Source organism: Fundulus heteroclitus, chromosome 4 (genome assembly GCF_011125445.2).
Source record: "Fundulus heteroclitus isolate FHET01 chromosome 4, MU-UCD_Fhet_4.1, whole genome shotgun sequence".
In the NCBI taxonomy this organism is placed as follows: Eukaryota; Metazoa; Chordata; class Actinopteri; order Cyprinodontiformes; family Fundulidae; genus Fundulus; species Fundulus heteroclitus.
Genome location: NC_046364.1, coordinates 373022 through 391842, shown reverse-complemented (window position 1 = coordinate 391842; position 18821 = coordinate 373022). Strand labels below are relative to the sequence as shown.

General features: G+C 48.3%; 2 protein-coding genes and 1 long non-coding RNA gene across 10 annotated transcripts; all 3 read right to left on the bottom strand.

Annotated features, from left to right (window-relative positions):
* Window positions 1-129: 129 nt before the first annotated feature.
* Window positions 130-14085, bottom strand: gpatch1 (G patch domain containing 1). Of its 4 annotated transcripts, none has more exons than XM_036135761.1 (20): window positions 13947-14085; window positions 12085-12219; window positions 11622-11707; window positions 11245-11405; window positions 11066-11163; window positions 10865-10923; window positions 9261-9506; window positions 9044-9191; window positions 7078-7157; window positions 6796-7012; window positions 5188-5481; window positions 3831-4009; window positions 3630-3757; window positions 3454-3542; window positions 1238-1341; window positions 918-1167; window positions 745-837; window positions 516-631; window positions 321-445; window positions 130-238 (listed from the first exon to the last, which is right to left on the bottom strand). In XM_036135761.1, exons 1-20 carry the CDS (start codon window positions 14014-14016, stop codon window positions 205-207), a joined length of 2712 nt encoding a protein of 903 aa, XP_035991654.1. In that variant the 5' UTR covers window positions 14017-14085; the 3' UTR covers window positions 130-204. The 4 variants fall into 4 exon arrangements, with proteins under 4 accessions (XP_035991654.1, XP_035991652.1, XP_035991655.1 ...); XM_036135759.1 differs by having other exon boundaries at window positions 516-636; window positions 747-837; XM_036135762.1 differs by having other exon boundaries at window positions 516-632; window positions 749-837.
* Window positions 4295-5140, bottom strand: LOC118562849. Of its 5 annotated transcripts, none has more exons than XR_004930828.1 (3): window positions 5073-5140; window positions 4675-4909; window positions 4295-4461 (listed from the first exon to the last, which is right to left on the bottom strand). It is a non-coding gene; the product is annotated as an uncharacterized LOC118562849 (long non-coding RNA). The 5 variants fall into 5 exon arrangements; XR_004930824.1 differs by having other exon boundaries at window positions 4675-4934; window positions 5073-5110; XR_004930827.1 differs by lacking the exon at window positions 5073-5140 and adding an exon at window positions 4973-5037.
* A 410-nt stretch (window positions 14086-14495) lies between the features above and the next one.
* LOC118562820 lies at window positions 14496-16938 on the bottom strand. The gene is made up of 2 exons (XM_036135687.1): window positions 16901-16938; window positions 14496-15778 (listed from the first exon to the last, which is right to left on the bottom strand). The coding sequence occupies exon 2, from the start codon at window positions 15486-15488 to the stop codon at window positions 14496-14498; it is 993 nt and encodes a 330-aa protein (XP_035991580.1). The 5' UTR covers window positions 15489-15778; window positions 16901-16938.
* Window positions 16939-18821: the final 1883 nt, after the last annotated feature.

Below are 18821 nucleotides of genomic sequence, written 5' to 3'. Positions count from 1 at the left end.
GAGAACCTGGTCAGGTAAGGAGAACCGACCAATCACAGCAGAGCTCCTGAGAGCTGCTACCTGGATCAGAACCTGGACTTCACTGCATTTCTCTGACTCAGGATAAAAAGTGAGGCACCACCAGCGACATTAAAGTGGGTTGATGTTTTTATTGAGGCTTCACAGCAGATGAGGACGTCCTCACGGAGGACGGAGACCCTGCAGTCACCAGATCTGAGGAGGACGGATGCTCTTCAACCTGGAAGAACATCACAAACATGGCGGATGGAGAGGAGAGACATTCAGTTCTAGAAAGGTGCTGAACCTCAGTGACCGCTGACCTTCTCAGCAGCTCGTCTGTGGACGGCTGGACATCGTCCTCGTCCTCCTTGCTGTCCTCGGAGCTGCTGCCGGACGCCTCCTTCTTACGCTTGCCTTTGTGTTTGTGCTTCTTGTGCTTCTTCTTCTGCAGAGAGGAAGAGGAGCAGGTCAGGAGGAGCAGATCTTCTCTGGACGTCCAGCTCACCAGCCTCTACCTTCTTCTCCTTCTTGTGTTTCTGCTGCTTCTTGTTTTTGTGCTTCTTCTCCTTGCTTCTCCTGCTGGTCTTCTCCTCCTCAGGGAGGAGGTACCTGGGGGCGGCGCCTCCTCTGGCTGAACAGGAGAACAACATGCAAACGGTTTAAAACCTGAAGCTAAACGCCTCCTAAACTCTAAATGCTTCAGCAGCTCCTAAGGTGGAGCAGGTGGAGGCTGGAGCTTCTCACCGGCAGCAGCAGCAGCAGGAGGAAGAGGAGGAGGCAGCTTGGGACCAAACTCTTCCTCATCCTGAGCGGACTTCTGAGAGGACCCGGCTGCTTCTGAGGAGACAGACGTTAGCAGCTCAGAGGGACGTTCTGCTGACGTCTGAGCAGAAAGGTTCAGATCTACTGCAGAGAACCTGAGTGCAGGCTGGAGGTGACGGCAGAGGAGGAAGAGGAGGCGGCCACGGAGAACAGCTTCACCGCCTCCTTCCTGCCTTCCTCTTCCTTTGCGTCTCCCTCCTCTCCATCACTCTCTCCCTCTGATGAAGAGGAGGACTTCTCGGAGGAGGAGCTGGCAAAGATGGCTTTGAACAGGTCCATAGGAGGCCTCTGCTCCTCTTCCTCCTCCTCTTCCTCTGCCTTCTTGTCGGAGCTCTGCTCCTCCCCCTGTAAGAACAGCCCAGGTTAGATGTTCTGATGGTTGCTGCCGTGCAGAACTCTGCTGGTCCAGACGGACCTCAGAGACGGCCTGGCTCGGTGGATCCTCGTCCTTCTTCTCCTTCTCCTGCTCCGACACGTCCCACCTGGACTTCTTCCCCGGCTCCAGAGGCTGAGGAGGAGCTGAGGAGAAGCAGAGAGGAGGTGCTGAAGGTCCAGAAGGTCCATTTATTAACATCATGCAAACCACGACGTTCTCTAACAGGAACACTTTAGGGTAGTGGCCCAGGAGCCAGCAGGTTGCCGGTCCAAATCCCCGCTCTGACCGTCTCATTGGTCCCGGTGGGCCGGTCAGTCGGACCCGCCCAGCCCGGCGCTGACTGACCGCAGAGCGACCCGCTTTGGAGTCTGAGGACAAAGATCTGGAGCAGAACAGGAAGTCACCACGGCCTCCTTCTAGATGCTGGAGGTTCTGGAGCTGCTGGTGGTTCTGGAGATGCTGAGTCGTTCTGTGCTGCTAAGCTCAGTGTTTTCATGCTTTTCTCTCATTCTGGGATGTCTGACTTGTTTCATTCTAACCTAAGATGATTTAATAAACACTTTAAATAATTTCTCTCTGCGATTATTAAAGTATTTCTCTGATAACATTGTAGCTTTACAGCTACTATCTGAAAAGTGTGGAGCAGCTTTGTGTGCTGCCTCCAGTCAGTGAAAGCAAAAACCACAGACATGTATACGTAGACGCCGCGTTCTCGGTTGAGAGGCGTGCCGACAGAGCGGCCATCTTAGGTCAGACCAAGCTGCAGTCAGAGAGAATACATGTCAATTCAGGAAAATGTACTTTATGTTTTCAGACACTCTGAATCCGGTGAATTCTCACCCGATTTCCAGATAAATCAACTGACTGAAAACGTCACCCCTTTAGGGGCTACATGGGACCAATTGATTGAATTAAATTATTGTCTAACTTGATAAATAATTTAGATTTTGTATTGAAAGTAAGCAAACTTCCAGAGCTCCGTCTCAGGAATCCCGACTTTTACTCCGCTTATGATGCGCAAATAAAAGGACACCAGGGACCAGATCCTGGGGAATTACCTTCCATAAGTAAGATTTTATGATAGATAATCCTCATGCTTTACAGTTACAGTTTTTCTGGCATAAACACAATATGTGCTAATGGGTGGCATGGATGGAAGTAGAGAAAAGTACATTAAACACCAAAAACAAACAAAATGGTCCTAAATTACTGGATAGACATGATTTGTGGTGGGGGGGGATATTATACAGTTTTTGCTATGATTTTGTAATGTATTTGATTCTTAGATGCGTTAGGTTTTTTGTTTACTTTTTTCCCCAGATCGCGGTTTGTAATATATAATTTTTAAATGCTGTTATGAGCACCTCTGCTCTCAATTGTCTGTATATAGTTTTGCTCCTATGTAGATCAGTGCTGTTGTCTGTAGATCGGTGTCTGTGTATATAGCCTATACATACTATACATACTATATATATATATATATATATATATATATATATATATATATATATATATATATATATATATATATATATATATAGGAAGAAAGAGAGAGAAATTTATGTGTGTATAAATTGTGTGTATATTAGATTAATATATAACTGCAAAATATGTAAGTGCGTGTACATTTTTCATCCAGTTTGACTTCAGTTTAAATAGTTTTGGTTCTGAATAAATATGTGTAATCTGTCTGAAAGGTCACGATCATTGTGAACATATGATTAAAATGAGATCTGAGCTGCCTCCTATTCATTTTGACAGCAGGTGTCTGATCTGTGGTCTGACCCAAGATGGCCGCCCTGTAGGCACGTCGGCCTAGAGGCCGGCAGCGTACGATGGGGCGTCTACGTATATGATGTCTATGAGTAAAAACACCATGATCCCCACGGAGCTGATGGGAGGATGGAGATGGACCATCCTGGGAGGAGAACCTGCAGCAGAACCTGAGACTGAGAGTGGAGGTTCTCCTCCCAGCAGCAGAACCAGCCTGACCATGCAGCCTGAGGTGGAGAGGAGATCCGGCCTAGTCAAAGTCCAGCCCTGAATCCCTCCATAACCACCAGAACCACCAGAACCACCTAAGCCCCCCCAGAACCACCAGAAACCCCTCCAGAACCACCTGAGCCCCTCCAGAACCACCAGAAACCCCTCCAGAACCACCTGAGCCCCTCCAGAACCACCTGAGCCCCTCCAGAACCACCTGAAACCCCACCAGAACCACCTGAGCTCCTCCAGAACCACCTGAGCGGACCCACCTGCCGTCTCTCTGCTCTCTGGGACAGTCAGGAAGTTGAAGACGGAGAACTTGTCTCTCTTGACTTTGGGCAGACCCACCACAGACGACCTGCAGGACCAATCAGAACGGGTTCAGCCGTCAGACACAGCAGCAGCAGGTTCTGGTTCTGGAGCGGCTGGGCTCGGCGGCTCGTACCCAGGGTACGGATCAGGAACGTTGAACCTCTTGCACAGCAGCCTGTCAGGATGCCACTCCAACGTCTCCCTGGTCAGCTTCCCAAACATCTTCATCTGGACGGCCGCCTGCTTGGCGTCCCGCTCGCCCTGCCGGCCCAGCAAAGACCGTTAGAGCGGCGCCGCCGCGAGGGGGCGGAGCTTCCTGAGCGCAGGACCCTACCTCCTGGTCCCGGCTGACCTCCACCGCGTCCTCGTCCTCCTGGAGCTCGCCTCGCGTGAAGCGGGAGGACAGCGAGGAGGAGGAGGGTCGGTAGAGGATGGAGGCGCGGACAAACTCGTCCCGCTCCCTGCTGCGCTCCCACTCCGTCATGCTGGGGTCCAGGCTCTGCTCCAGGGCGCCTGCGGGGGGGGGGGGGGGGGGACCACGTTATCGGAGGAAAGCTGCTGTCCTTCATCCTGAACCAGGAGGTCTGCTGCAGAACCTGGACTGTCCCTCTGCTGCAGAACCTGGACTGTCCCTCTGCTGCAGAACCTGGACTGTCCCTCTGCTGCAGAACCTGCACTGTCCCTCTGCTGCAGAACCTGGACTGTCCCTCTGCTGCAGAACCTGGACTGTCCCTCTGGACTGTCCCTCTGCTGCAGAACCTGGACTGTCTCTCTGCTGCAGAACCTGGACTGTCCCTCTGCAGCAGAACACCTGGACTGTCCCTCTGCTGCAGAACACCTGGACTGTCCCTCTGCTGCAGAACCTGCACTGTCCCTCTGCTGCAGAACCTGGACTGTCCCTCTGCAGCAGAACACCTGGACTGTCCCTCTGCTGCAGAACCTGGACTGTCCCTCTGCTGCAGAACCTGGACTGTCCCTCTGCTGCAGAACCTGGACTGTCCCTCTGCTGCAGAACCTGCACTGTCCCTCTGCTGCAGAACCTGGACTGTCCCTCTGCTGCAGAACCTGGACTGTCCCTCTGGACTGTCCCTCTGCTGCAGAACCTGGACTGTCCCTCTGCTGCAGAACCTGGACTGTCTCTCTGCTGCAGAACCTGGACTGTCCCTCTGCAGCAGAACACCTGGACTGTCCCTCTGCTGCAGAACACCTGGACTGTCCCTCTGCTGCAGAACCTGCACTGTCCCTCTGCTGCAGAACCTGGACTGTCCCTCTGCAGCAGAACACCTGGACTGTCCCTCTGCTGCAGAACCTGCACTGTCCCTCTGCTGCAGAACCTGGACTGTCCCTCTGCTGCAGAACACCTGGACTGTCCCTCTGCTGCAGAACACCTGGACTGTCCCTCTGCTGCAGAACCTGCACTGTCCCTCTGCTGCAGAACCTGGACTGTCCCTCTGGACTGTCCCTCTGCTGCAGAACCTGGACTGTCCCTCTGCTGCAGAACCTGGACTGTCCCTCTGCTGCAGAACCTGGACTGTCTCTCTGCTGCAGAACCTGGACTGTCCCTCTGCAGCAGAACACCTGGACTGTCCCTCTGCTGCAGAACCTGCACTGTCCCTCTGCTGCAGAACCTGGACTGTCCCTCTGCAGCAGAACACCTGGAACGTTCTATGAAGACAAGGCGGTGCTCCTACCTGTGTCGCCCTGCCGGAGGCCGCCCAGGTACAGCTCGTAGCGCGCCTGCTTGCTGGGGTTCTTCTCAAAGGGCTTAAAGCTCTGCGAGGAAGAGGAGGAGGAGGAGGAGCCTCTCCAGGCGGCCAGAGCCTCCTGCTGCTGGAGGCCGGAGGCGGGCAGAACCGGTCCGGGCCCAGGCGCCTGGGAGGAGTCCTGGGAGTCGGACCTGCAGGGTTTGTGAGCCGAGGCGTTTCTAAGGCTGAGCAGCCGCTGTCTGTCGTCTGGTCTGAGCAGATCCAGGACTGAAGCCGGGCCTGATCAGAAACAGGAAGCAGAACCTCAGAACCTCCAGGACCAAACTACGATAACTAAGATCAGATCTGCATCTACCAGCCAGAACATTATGACCGACCCCACATTAGCCCCCAGTGAGCACATGTAGGGTTAGGGCTACTTTATTCTGCTGCTCTCAGAGATAAGATAAGATAAAATAAGATAAAATAAAATAGTCTTTATTGATCTCACAATGGAGAAATTCTACTGCCGTCTCACATTTATAGAGATTTAAAAATGTCTACAAAAAGCTGACGCTGTAGTTCAAAGCTCGCTACTGGTGGCCCTTCCTGTGGCTGTATCCATCATAGACATATTATAAGAGTAGACCCCGCACTGACTGTCGCTGCGCAGGAATTACGGCCGCCATCTTGGAGCAGTCGACCTGCTACCCTAACCTGCTGATTCAAGATGAACAGACGAATGATGCTTCAGCACTGTGCCGCGTATTTTTGTTTAAATTGACAGACTATCTACGTCAGGGCTCAAGGGATAACTTTTCACAAGTAACATTAAATTATATTGTTTAGATTTTTTTAGAATGTCCATCCATCCATCCATCCATTTTCCAAACCGCTTTATCCCTCATGGGGTCGCGGGGGGTGCTGGTGCCTATCTCCAGCGTTCACTGGGCGAGAGGCGGGGTTCACCCTGGACAGGTCGCCAGTCTGTCGCAGGCTTTTTAAGAATGTGATTTTTCTAATATTAGGTAGAGAGATACAGGTCTACAGTCTTTGTGACTTAGTCTCTACAAAATTGCATCATCTGCTCCATGAAGGCATCACAGCTTTGTTAGACATTAGTGAATAAACAGCATATATATATATATATATATATATATATATATATATATATATATATATATATATATATATATATATATATATATATATATATATATACACACACGTGCAAATGTGTTTGTGTATATAGTAACAAAACACTTCTAAAAATGTATGAGTGGCAGTGTTCTGAATATTCTATTACTTTTAACCCCACTAACATTATTTAAACGCACTGGACCAGTTGTTATAATAGCTATAGTTTTAATGTTTTCTCAAGAAAAAAAAAACGTGAAAATTAGTTCAATATTCAACGAGTTATAGTTGATTAAAACTGATTCTGCGCCTGGTCAACACATTACACTGAGCTGAGCTGTCGACCTCCCCAAGATGGCGCCTCCAGATCCCATCAGCGCCCCTAGGTGGCAGCGGTCGATGCGGGGTCCGCTCTCATATTATATCTATGGGACCCCTGAGGAGCTGCTGGTGTTACAGGAACCCAGCATAGGTCACCTTTCAGGACGTCCTCGCCCAACAGCGCCCCCCTCTGGCCAGAGTCCAGCTGGTGGCGCCCGCCTTGCTGAGGCTCTTCTGGGACCATGTGGCCCTTGGAGGTCTTCAGCGCCTCGGCGAGGGCCGAACTGACGCCAGAGAGTCGGGTGACGTCGACCTTTGGACGGAAATAATGGACGGGCCGATAATCTCTGGGCAGAGTTGGTGGAGGGAAGATCTGCAGGAGGAAGGCAGAGGAGTCAGTGAGGAGCTTCATCCTGGACCAGACGCCTGCAGACTCACCGTTTTCTCCTCCAGGGGGTTCTGAGCCAGAGTGAATCCCTCCAGGATCTTCCCCAGGTACGCTGCGTCTTTGTTCCGCTCTGAAAACATGTGGGACACGTCAGTGACCCCCCCGGCATGGAGAGCCCTGCAGCGCTGCAGGAGGCCAGCAGGAGGAGAGCAGGAGGAGAGCAGCAGGAGGAGGAGAGCAGCAGGAGAGCAGCAGGAGGAGAGCAGCAGGAGAGCAGCAGGAGGAGGAGAGCAGCAGGAGGAGAGCAGCAGGAGAGCAGCAGGAGGAGAGCAGCAGGAGGAGGAGAGCAGCAGGAGGAGTACAGCAGGAGGAGAGCAGGAGGAGAGCAGCAGGAGGAGGAGAGCAGCAGGAGGAGAGCAGCAGGAGAGCAGCAGGAGGAGGAGAGCAGCAGGAGGAGAGCAGCAGGAGAGCAGCAGGAGGAGGAGAGCAGCAGGAGAGCAGCAGGAGGAGAGCAGCAGGAGAGCAGCAGGAGGAGGAGAGCAGCAGGAGAGCAGCAGGAGGAGAGCAGCAGGAGAGCAGCAGGAGGAGGAGAGCAGCAGGAGGAGAGCAGCAGGAGAGCAGCAGGAGGAGAGCAGCAGCAGGAGGAGGAGAGCAGCAGGAGGAGGAGAGCAGCAGGAGGAGGAGAGCAGCAGGAGGCCAGCAGCAGGAGGCCAGCAGGAGGAGAGCAGCAGCAGGAGGAGAGCAGCAGGAGGAGAGCAGCAGCAGGAGGAGAGCAGCAGGAGAGCAGCAGGTGGAGAGCAGGAGGAGAGCAGCAGCAGGAGAGCAGCAGGAGAGCAGCAGGTGGAGAGCAGCAGGAGGAGGAGAGCAGCAGGAGGAGAGCAGCAGCAGGAGGAGAGCAGCAGGAGAGCAGCAGGAGGAGGAGAGCAGCAGGAGGAGAGCAGCAGGAGGAGAGCAGCAGCAGGAGAGCAGCAACAGGAGAGCAGCAGGAGAAGAGCAGCAACAGGAGAGCAGCAGCAGTAGGAGAGCAGGAGGAGAGCAGCAGGAGGAGAGCAGCAGGAGGAGAGCAGCAGGAGGAGAGCAGCAGGAGGAGAGCAGGAGGAGGAGAGCAGCAGCAGGAGGAGGAGAGCAGCAGGAGGCCAGCAGCAGGGGGCCAGCAGCAGGAGGCCAGCAGGAGGAGAGCAGCAGCAGGAGGAGAGCAGGAGGAGAGCAGCAGGAGGAGGAGAGCAGCAGGAGGAGGAGAGCAGCAGGAGGAGAGCAGCAGCAGGAGGAGAGCAGCAGGAGCAGGAGGAGGAGAGCAGCAGGAGAAGGAGAGCAGCAGGAGAGCAGCAGGAGGAGGAGAGCAGCAGGAGGAGAGCAGCAGCAGGAGGAGAGCAGCAGGAGGAGAGCAGCAGGAGGAGAGCAGCAGGAGCAGGAGGAGGAGAGCAGCAGAAGGAGGAGAGCAGCAGCAGGAGGAGAGCAGCAGCAGGAGAGCAGCAGGAGAGCAGCAGGAGGAGGAGAGCAGCAGGAGGAGAGCAGCAGGAGGAGGAGAGCAGCAGGAGGAGGAGAGCAGCAGGAGCAGGAGGAGGAGAGGAGCAGGAGAAGGAGAGCAGCAGCAGGAGAGCAGCAGGAGGAGGAGAGCAGCAGGAGGAGAGCAGCAGGAGGAGGAGAGCAGCAGCAGGAGGAGGAGAGCAGCAGGAGGAGAGCAGCAGCAGGAGACCAGCAGCAGGAGAGCAGCAGGAGGAGAGCAGCAACAGGAGAGCAGCAGCAGTAGGAGAGCAGGAGGTGAGCAGCAGCAGCAGGAGAGCAGCAGGAGGAGAGCAGCAGGAGGAGAGCAGCAGCAGGAGGAGAGCAGCAGGAGGCCAGCAGCAGGAGGCCAGCAGCAGGAGAGCAGCAGCAGGAGGAGAGCAGCAGGAGGAGAGCAGCAGCAGGAGGAGGAGAGCAGGAGGAGAGCAGCAGGAGGAGAGCAGCAGGAGGAGAGCAGCAGCAGGAGGCCAGCAGCAGGAGGAGAGCAGCAGGAGGACCTCTGCAGGCCGTTACCTCTCCTCCTGGTGTACTGCTCCGGTGCCGTCCAGCCGTACAGCCCGTCTCCAGGCTCCTCCTCTCCCAGAACCGTGTCGTATCTGGACATGGAGTCTCTGTGATACACGTCCTCATCCTCGTCCTCCAGCGCCCCCACGCCGAACGCCTGCAGATCAAAGATCAGGTAAAGTAAACCCAGAGCTTGGTGCGGTAGAAGCTGAAGCGCAGACCCCACCTGGCCGGCGACGCCCGCTCTCCTGGAGCTGCGCCCTCGCTCTCCAAACAGCCGACTCCTGGTCTCAGACTGAGGCCTGAACAGGTTGACGTGTTCGTCCGCCGCCCGGCCCAGCAGCGCACGGCCCGGGTCCAGACCGCGGTACCCCAGACCCTGGACCCCCAGCCTCGGGGTGAAGTCCACCGGAGTCACATCCTTTGGAGCAAAGGTCACGTTCTCTGGAGCAAACTCCTCATCGTCTTCGTCCTGAAGATCAGAGCGAGAACATCAGCAGGCGGCTGAGGATGAAGGCGGCTGGTGTAGAACCTTCAGAACCATGTGGGCCTCCAGCTGTTCTCCACCATTATTACCATTTACTGGGTTCTGGGAGGCAAGGCCAGCTGTGTTTTACGTGATGGAAACATCTGAAGTAATGGCAGAACCTTCATAAAGGAAAGAAAAGTTGGAACTAATGATGTTTCAGCTCAGAGCTCAACATTTATTATTATTTCTATACTATTATTTAAAGGCAAACCTAAGTGGTCTCGAGGACTTTAGAACCGGGTCCATGTTCTCTACGTTCTTAGTCTTAGTGAGGACGCGGGCAGCAGGTTCTGGATCAGCTTTTTAGGCAGACCTGCCAGTTTATCGTTATCGAGGTGAACTTTTAAGACTAATCTTAAAACTTTCCTTTGTGACAAAGCTTCTAGTCAGAGTGGCTCATGTTACCCTGAGCTACCTCTATAATTATGCTGCTATAGGCTTAGGCTGCTGGAGGACATCAGGGTCTATTTCTCTCTCTCAGATGAGTTCTCCTACTGCTCTCCAATCTGCATTGTTTATTGTTATTTCAGCTTTTAACTTTTTGTTCTCTGTCATTTTCCTCTTCATAGAAGGTACACCTGGTCTGGCGTTCTGTTAGCTGTGACATCATCAGGGGAGGCAGATCATCCTCTATTACCATCTAACATAGAAAGTACTCCTGGGTCAATGTGAGCTTCTGTGCTTTCTGTGTCTCTGCTCTGTCTTCTCTAACATAGAAAGTACTCCTGGGTCAATGTGAGCTTCTGAGCTTTCTGTGTCTCTGCTCTGTCTTCTCTAACATAGAAAGTACTCCTGGGTCAATGTGAGCTTCTGAGCTTTCTGTGTCTCTGCTCTGTCTTCTCTACCATAGAAAGTACTCCTGGGTCAATGTGAGCTTCTGTGCTTTCTGTGTCTCTGCTCTGTCTTCTCTAAGCCCCAGTGGGTGGAGGCAGATGAGCGTTCACACTGACCCTGGTTCTGGTTCTGCTGGTGGTTCTCCTCCCTGTTAAAGGGGAGTTTTCCTCTCCACTGTCGCTTCATGCATGCTCAGTATGAGGGATTGCTGCAAAGCCATCAACAATGCAGACGACTGTCCACTGTGGCTCTACGCTCTTTCAGGAGGAGTGAATGCTGCTTGGAGAGACTTGATGCAACCTGCTGGGTTTCCTTAGAGAGGAAACTTTCTCACCAACCTGGAGGATCTGATGGAGTCTGACTTTGAAAAGAACCTTGATGATGATGGGTTTCATGAATTGGAGATATATAAGTTGAACTGTCTTTGCATTGAAATGTGCTATACAAATAAATGTGCCTGGTCTTACCTCTGATTCCTCCGAACCAGTAGGGGGCAGCACATAGCTGGACTTTCTGGATCCTCCATCTGTTAAAAGACAAAGAAGTAGAATTTCTATAAAATACAGACAACAAAGTCACAGGTGGATGGAGGAGGACCAGGTGAGCTTCCTCAGTGATGACCTGCTGAATACCTGCAGCAGAACCATCTGGGCCGTGTGTCTACACACCTTTCAGCTGACGGCGAGGTTTCCTCTTCAGCCGCGGCCCGATGCCCTGACCTTCCTTCCAGCCCATCTTGGTCAGCAGATCAATGCCGACGGACGACCTGAGAAGCAGAACCAGCAACCTTCCACTGTTAAGCAGCTGAACCACGACAGCAGGGCGTGGAGGGCGGGGCAGCTGTTACCTGGCAGGTGTGATGAGCTCCTCCAGCAGCGTGTCTCCAGGGATCAACGCCGCCTGAGCGCTGACGGCTCTCGCCTTCTCTGCTGCCTCGTCTCGGCGGCTGGAGGAGAACTCCTGGCTGGTGGTGATCTCTCTGGGAGCGATGCCGTGCTCGCTGAAGTCCTGCCAACAACAACCGTCACTGCGCCGCCATCCGGCCGCGTGCGCTACGGCCGCCGGCCGGCCTGTCATTACGGCCCGAGCCTCCTGCTGCCTCCACCAGTTCAGCTCTAAACTTCTCAGCTTTCTATCCGGTTTTATTGCTGCTAATCTGCCTGTTAATCTGCCAGTGTCCTCAAAAGGTGCTTTATAATAAATCTGTTATTATCAGGGATTTACCTCCTCGTCCATGAAATCTTCAGGCCTGGCATGGTGCTTTTCAGCTTTCTGCTGCCGTGACGACACAAAGGTTGCCGGGCTCCAGCCTAAATTCACAACAGCACACAGTTAGCGACAGTAATTATTTAGAACATTTAGAAACATACAGAAAAGCTACAAGAATCAAACATTTTGTTTATGTATTACATTAAATGCAAGGAAGAAATCATTTTTTCCCATAAACCACCTGGTCAGGACTTCATGACCAAACATTATAGAAATAAATACAGAAACCTGACGTGTTATTGATCATATAACAGCTTCTCTGTTGTTCTGATCCAAGACGTCAGAACAACAAGAACCCAGCAGAGTTTCTGGATGTGGTTTAAAACCATGCTCAACACAAGCTGATGTTTTCCTATCGACCACCGAGGAGAAGAACCGTGAAGATCCTCCATCTCTGCAGGTTCTGCTGAGTTCTGACCTTCCTTTGATCCGACCGTGTTGAAGTATCCCGCTGAGAAGCCTCCGGTGAACGCTCCGTGGAACCTCTGATAGCGGCCCTTCTCGTCCTTCACCGTCTGCTCGTGCAGAGGGACGGGCCTCTTCAGCGGCTCGTCTGAAAACACAAACACACGACGGCCTTTAGCAGAACCGTCCTGCCTGGTCCAGGATCAGTTAGAACTTCACGCTGGATCAGAAAACAGATCTGATAACCAGATACAGTCTGACACGCCAGTTAGTCTGTTTATAAGTTTCGTTCTTATTTATTCTGCATTTTTTTTAACGACGTGCGCTGTGTTTCTGTGCTTCACCGCTCTTACTGCGACCCCCCCCCCCCCTCAGAGCCAGGTGCTTTTATCAGCAGCCAGCCTTCAAAACGTGAATCACTGCGTTTAATGTCCTTCCACTCGTACCAAAATGTCCCAATTAAAATCAATAGTAGAGTCAGTAGTTGTATTTCATGCTCTTTTGTTTTTAAAGACACAGAACCAGAGGTGCTTCGGGGGGCGTGGTTCCTTGTGCTTGAATTCAGGTGCACAAAATTATGGTACATGTAATCTAGGTGCGGACTTTTTAAGGGTTATTTTAAGTAACATCAGGGGTTTCAGCTCAGACCCATTATTCCTTCTCTCCCCTCTAAAGGAGCCCTTTACAGTCTATTTATGCATTTCCCCACTGTGTAAAATACAGCGTGAAGCCCTGCCTGCTTTAAGTGAGCTGCGGCTGAGGGAAAAATGTCGGACCGTATAGGCTTGATGAAACTCCGCCTCATTCATAAATGAGAACAACATGGATAGAATAATGATAATCTGTAGTGTTTTTTATTTCCTGGATGTGAATATTATCATTCCTATTGTGTATAATGTAAATGATATGAATATTTTCTTATAATATTTTCCTAACAAAGTCAGAAACAAAGATTTCTCCCTCAGGGTCCAGTCAGCCACGCCCCCCAGAAATTAACATAATCTCACTTTTAATTTTAGATAAAAGTTGAGAGGTCTGGTCAGGATTAATATTTTGGCCGGTAAAAAATATGCCTGGCCAGATGATTTTTACATCTACCAGCCAACTTGGCCAGTGAATCAGGAAGTTAATTTCGGACACTGGGTGAGGACATGTAGGCAGGTACATCCATGTCTCTACAGCAATGATCAGTTATTATTTTTTATGTTGATTTAGAAATTATATTTTGTTGGACTGATATTGATTGAAGTATAATTTTACTGGGACTTTGTATTGATGGCTGAGATTATGCAGCTGATCCTTGTTTCCAGAACATTTCTCCCAACGGAGACTAATAGATACTTTGACTAAATAAATAAGGTAATTATTACAAAGATGGACAAATAAAGAGGCTAATTACTATTTTATTGCACTTTTATTTATTCCTGTCTTTACTTTTAAAAATGTCGGAGTTGGTCCTCCACAGGGATGCACATAGTGGGGGAAACGCAGAACCTCAGAGTGTAAGGATGGAAGGGGAGGGATGGGGGTCTGAAGCCTCCAAAGCTGCAGAGATGCCCCTGAGCAAACACCGACACCAACGTGAAACCACGCCGAGGAAAGGCGCCTGAACTCCGGAGCAGGGCCAAGCCGCAGCGCCGCCTTCTGGGAGGAAGCTTGCGCTGCTCTGTTACAGTATAAACGCAAAATGTTAACTTTAGGACATTTAATCCTCGCTGACAGACATTGCGAGGCAGCCTCAAGCTAAAGAGTTTGGGCTCCGTCTGGTTCAGCTAGCAGCTGTTAGCTTAGCCTCCAGCAACAACCGCTACTTCCGGTTCGTCTGCTCCTCAAACTACCTGGAGGTTTTTACGGAGGTGTTGGACCGAACCTTACCCTCCTCCAGAGGCTCCAGCGGAGTCCCGAAACTCACAAAGTCCTCGTCGCTGTCTCCACCCGCCGCCATGTTTGTACACAACTACGGCCTCCGCGGAGGGACAAAAGTCACAAGCGGAAACCAAGCGTCAGAATTAAAGAGAAAGTGCGACACCTCCAGGCGACATGGTGTAACTACATCACGATTGATCAATGTTCTTCTTCTGCGAATATTAAAACTGTTCTTATTTTAATTTCAGGTCCTTCCTAAGTAACCTGATGTGAAATATACTGTCACGTTCACTGATGTTATGTACCTTATGTCATTTATGTTAATTATATTAACCTAAAAATAGTATCGTTTGTCTTCCTATCTTAAGAACAGTCTGATATAAAAACTGTAAACATTTTTTATATATTAACACAAAATTGCACATTTTAGTTTAAATGAAATGCTTTGTATATAAACTATGAAAATGAAGAAAATTGAGTATGGAGTCCTAAATATATTTATTTACATTTACAATGAAAAATACACAGTGTGACATGGATACTACAATCACTGCATTTCTAATCAAATGACACAATTCCATCCAAAAGATTGAATAAAGAACATGCTACTTTTGCAATTTTGTCTAATAATGTCAAGTTATTCTGATCTCTAACTTGCACATAGTCTAGAGGTACAGGCCCACCCACCATATTGTATCGCTGCCTAATGCCCCGTATTACCCGCTCTACATGTTTGCGTAAATGAGCTGTTTTCCGAGTTTCTATGACCTCACACATAGACAGTTGTTTCTTTCCTTTCATGAAGGCAGGAATCTTTACTTCGGCCTGTAATAAGCCGACCGAATCTTTTATGTCAAAGCCACGGTCAGCCAGGATGATGTCTCCGGGTAAAATGTGACTTAAGAACCCAGATTTTTCTGCAATGGCTTTGTCACTGGTACGCCCATCCCATGCTTCCGAAATAAAACTGACTGAACCCATTGGACATATGGCAATTAAAAATTTCACAGTGTTATGATGGTTGTAGTTTGACAAAGTCTGTGCTTGAGCCATTAAACCTGTTGGTCTATCAGTAAATACTTCAAAACAATCTATAATTGCACTCACACGCACACCATACTGTTTCCGAAACTCCATTGGAGTGCTTTCAAACAATGCCTCCCTGGACGGCCATTTCACAAGAAATCCAATATTATGGTACATGACATTGATAACATGACTGAAGGTGCGAGATACAGTAGGGCAGGACACATTAAAACGGTAAGCAATATCCTGTACAGATAAGTTTAGACGAAGTCTCATTAGAGTAAGAAGCATTTGCTGGAATTTGTTGAGACAGCTATTGGGTCCACAGGTTAACTCATCTGAAATATAATTGAACAATAACATCAGAAGAGTAAAAGATGGCAAGCCAGTGTAAAACCTAACTTTGCCATCATCATTTTCAAAAGTCCTCTGACAAATAGTAGATTCTTCAACATTAATCCGCAATTCCATATTTTCCTGTGTCAGTCTATTCAGTTCTGACTGCATGCCATCGATCATCGACATGGATATATCCGTTTGGCGGGGCAAAGTGTTGGGTTCTGCTGTCAGAGTCTCATCTGTATCGGGTAGTGGCTCCGCACCTGATATTTCTAAGTCCTTGTTAGGCTTGAATGACTTGCTGAGAGAGATAAGGCTCTCAGCAGCATCATATAGCTTCCTTTTATGAGCCCTCTGCTGCACACGCTCTTTCCGGGATGCTGTCAGGTCTGAAGCTGGTTTCAGCTTAGAATGGCCTAGGAGAAGGCTCGGTGCCCAGTCCGGGTTATAACAGTCGAAGAGTGCTGCAGGTTTGCCTGGAAAACAAAAAGCATTGTTGCTTAGCAAAGAAAATACCATAAATTTACAAAATAGAAATAGATTATCACATCAAGTTCATTTTTTGCAAGCTCTAACATTGTGTTCACATATTTTACATTATTATCATCAATTTGTTTTTTAATAAGTACATTTTATCATAAGCATACAACATACCACCTGTATAGCTATCAGTCACAATAGTTATAATGCTGAGTACAAAGTTTATCATTCTAATTTGTCAATAACACTGATTGACACTCTGACCTCAGAATATAGGTCAAGTAGCACTGTAGGCTGCAGCCAGGCTTAACTAAACCCCAAATAGATATATTGTTTAAATATAGGGCTTGGGATCCGCGTTGCATTGTGGGACGTGGCGGCCATGTAGATGGCAACGCAACGTTGTTGAACGAAGAGACGTAGAAGTAGAATAGATAGAAAAAATATGTTAAAATCCCGAAAAGGATCTGAAATTTACCGTGGCACATTAAATAGAGAAGCCAGGGACCGGTATGTTGACAAAATCAGCGTTATTAATAATTTGGATCCATTTGAAGTTCCAAACAATGAGTGGAGCGCCGACGACGACTTGTTGCCACTGTTTTCATATCAGAGTCTTCGGCTTCCTAGTTTGTGGTGTGAGCGCCTATAATTCATAAAAGTTCTAAAGCTACAAATCCTGGAGTCTCATGTTCAGTTCATGAATGGATGGGTTCAGGAGCTGCAGCTCATAAAGCCAGCTAACAGTGGGAACACAGTAATTAACACAAAGGTAAGCTGTGCTCAGACGGGCTCATGCTAACCGCTAGTGCTAACAACCACTCACACGTGTAATGGACTTTTAACTAGCTGCTATGTGTTTCAAATGTTTAGTTAGTAACGCTAACTGCCAACCCTCCCTAAACCCTCCGGGTTTCTCACTATTTGAGCCTTTTCCCGCTGGTTGAAATCAAGTTAAGGTGAAATTAATCAAATTAAAACACGGCTGAGAGGGAGTACAGCACGTGGTAGTTATAGGCAGCAGTCTGAGTAGCAGCCACGGAAAGTAATACGTCATGACGCCCAAGCCCTATTATTAATATATTCTTACATGTTTTAAATGCTTAACAGTTACTTACCTGTGACAAAGTGAGCACCGCAGACTCTGGCGTATTCCAGCTTAACACCGTCCAAATCGGACCTGGATATCCGTGTCAGCCATAGGTGACGGCGTTGTTCAGAGAGCTGTTTGGTTTTTTCGCATTGATTCACTATTACGGCTGGTAGGCGATAGAAAGAGCGTTGATCTCCACCTCCACGGGCCGTGCAACCAACCATTAAACACGTTTTCCCCATTGTTCACTTCCAATACTGCCTAAGGCGTCATACAATGCAGGTCAACGGTGCGAAACGACTGCCACCCAATATGGCGGAAGCGCTGAGTAGTCACGTGAGCGTGACGTCACCTGAAAACCCCCCTATTACCGCCGCTACCTGGTTTGGAGTGTGAACTGAAACCATAGACATAATATAAGAGTAGACGCGTCATTGGGCGGGTTCTGCCTGCTGCGATGCGTCAGAGCGTCCGCCATCTTAAATGTGGCAAATCTGCAGTTACTCAGTCACTTAAACAGTATCAGAGGGACTTTAATCTCTGAATATACTTTGTATTCGTAGTATTTTTGTTTTTGTAATATTACAAGTTTATTTTCGTATCCCTTTAGCTTCATTCTCCTGAATTTATTCTCCTAAAGAATAAAAATATTTAAAATAATCTAACCTGGCCCTATTACTCCAGGAGTGAAATAATTCTGCAAACTGTGACTATTCTGGAAATGTTCCCCCTTAAATCTCATAATGTGACGTTTGTATCATAACAATATCACTTTTGTGTTTTTTTGTTTATTTTTACTTTATTGACCTAGGACTTTTTTTCCTCATATTATTAATTTTACCTCTTTAATACTCACCCAAAAAGTTCCTAAAGGTTCACACGTGACACGGTTTAATGAAATAATGAAGACCACAATGTTTAGATTTAACAAATTGATCCTTATATTTATAACACATACACACACAAATATATATATATATATATATATATATATATATATATATATATATATATATATATATATATATATATATATATATATATATATGTGCGTGTGTGTGTGTGTATGTCTGTATTTATTGCAGCACAGGAGTGAGGCATCTTCTCTGATCCACGCTCACAATAACAGAACTTAACTTTTTTCTGCCACATACAATATGGCGGTGACGTTGACGTGCGAACCTGCGTCCTATGACGCGTCTACGTATATATGTCTGTGACTGAAACAACGAAAAAAATAAATAAAAAAATAAATAAATCCAAACAAACGAGTCATTTTAAGATAGTTTATCAAAGCTTGAGAAGTGTCAGATAATAATGTACGCCACGCTAATCTGATCCACTATGTTCTTTGCTGCATCTCTATACATTTTAACAGATTCACAATATTTATTAATATATTCTAGAACTATATCTGAATTTAAACAAATATTTCTTTCCTTTCTTATTTTCTAATAATTCCAGATCTACTATTGGTTCTGTAAGTATCTACGGACTTATGATTGGCAAAGGTACTAATGGACTAATATTAAAATTATTGCTCTGGATTTCTGCAGTTTTATGATTTTTGTTCCAACCAAAATATTTGGGTTGTTTTTTGTCTTTTTCCCAGTATGGTTAAAGCACTTCTTGTGTTGGATGGTTTTGTTCATGCCTTTTTTAATTTGCCCAATAATTTAAAAGTAACTGATCTCTTCTTCTGCTTAATGGTGGCTCTCCCATCTCTACTAATAAAGATGCTGTTGGTGTTGTTTTAAATGCTCCAGTAATAATTCTCATTGCTAGTTATTGAATACTATTTAATGTTTCTAAAGACGTGTTTGAAGCTGATTTATAAATAATACTCCCTTAATCTAATACTGATTTAATCAGTCCTGTGTATAAACCCTCTAATGATCACCTATTTATAGTTAGTGTGTTTTTACATTTATCTCTAACTTAAACTG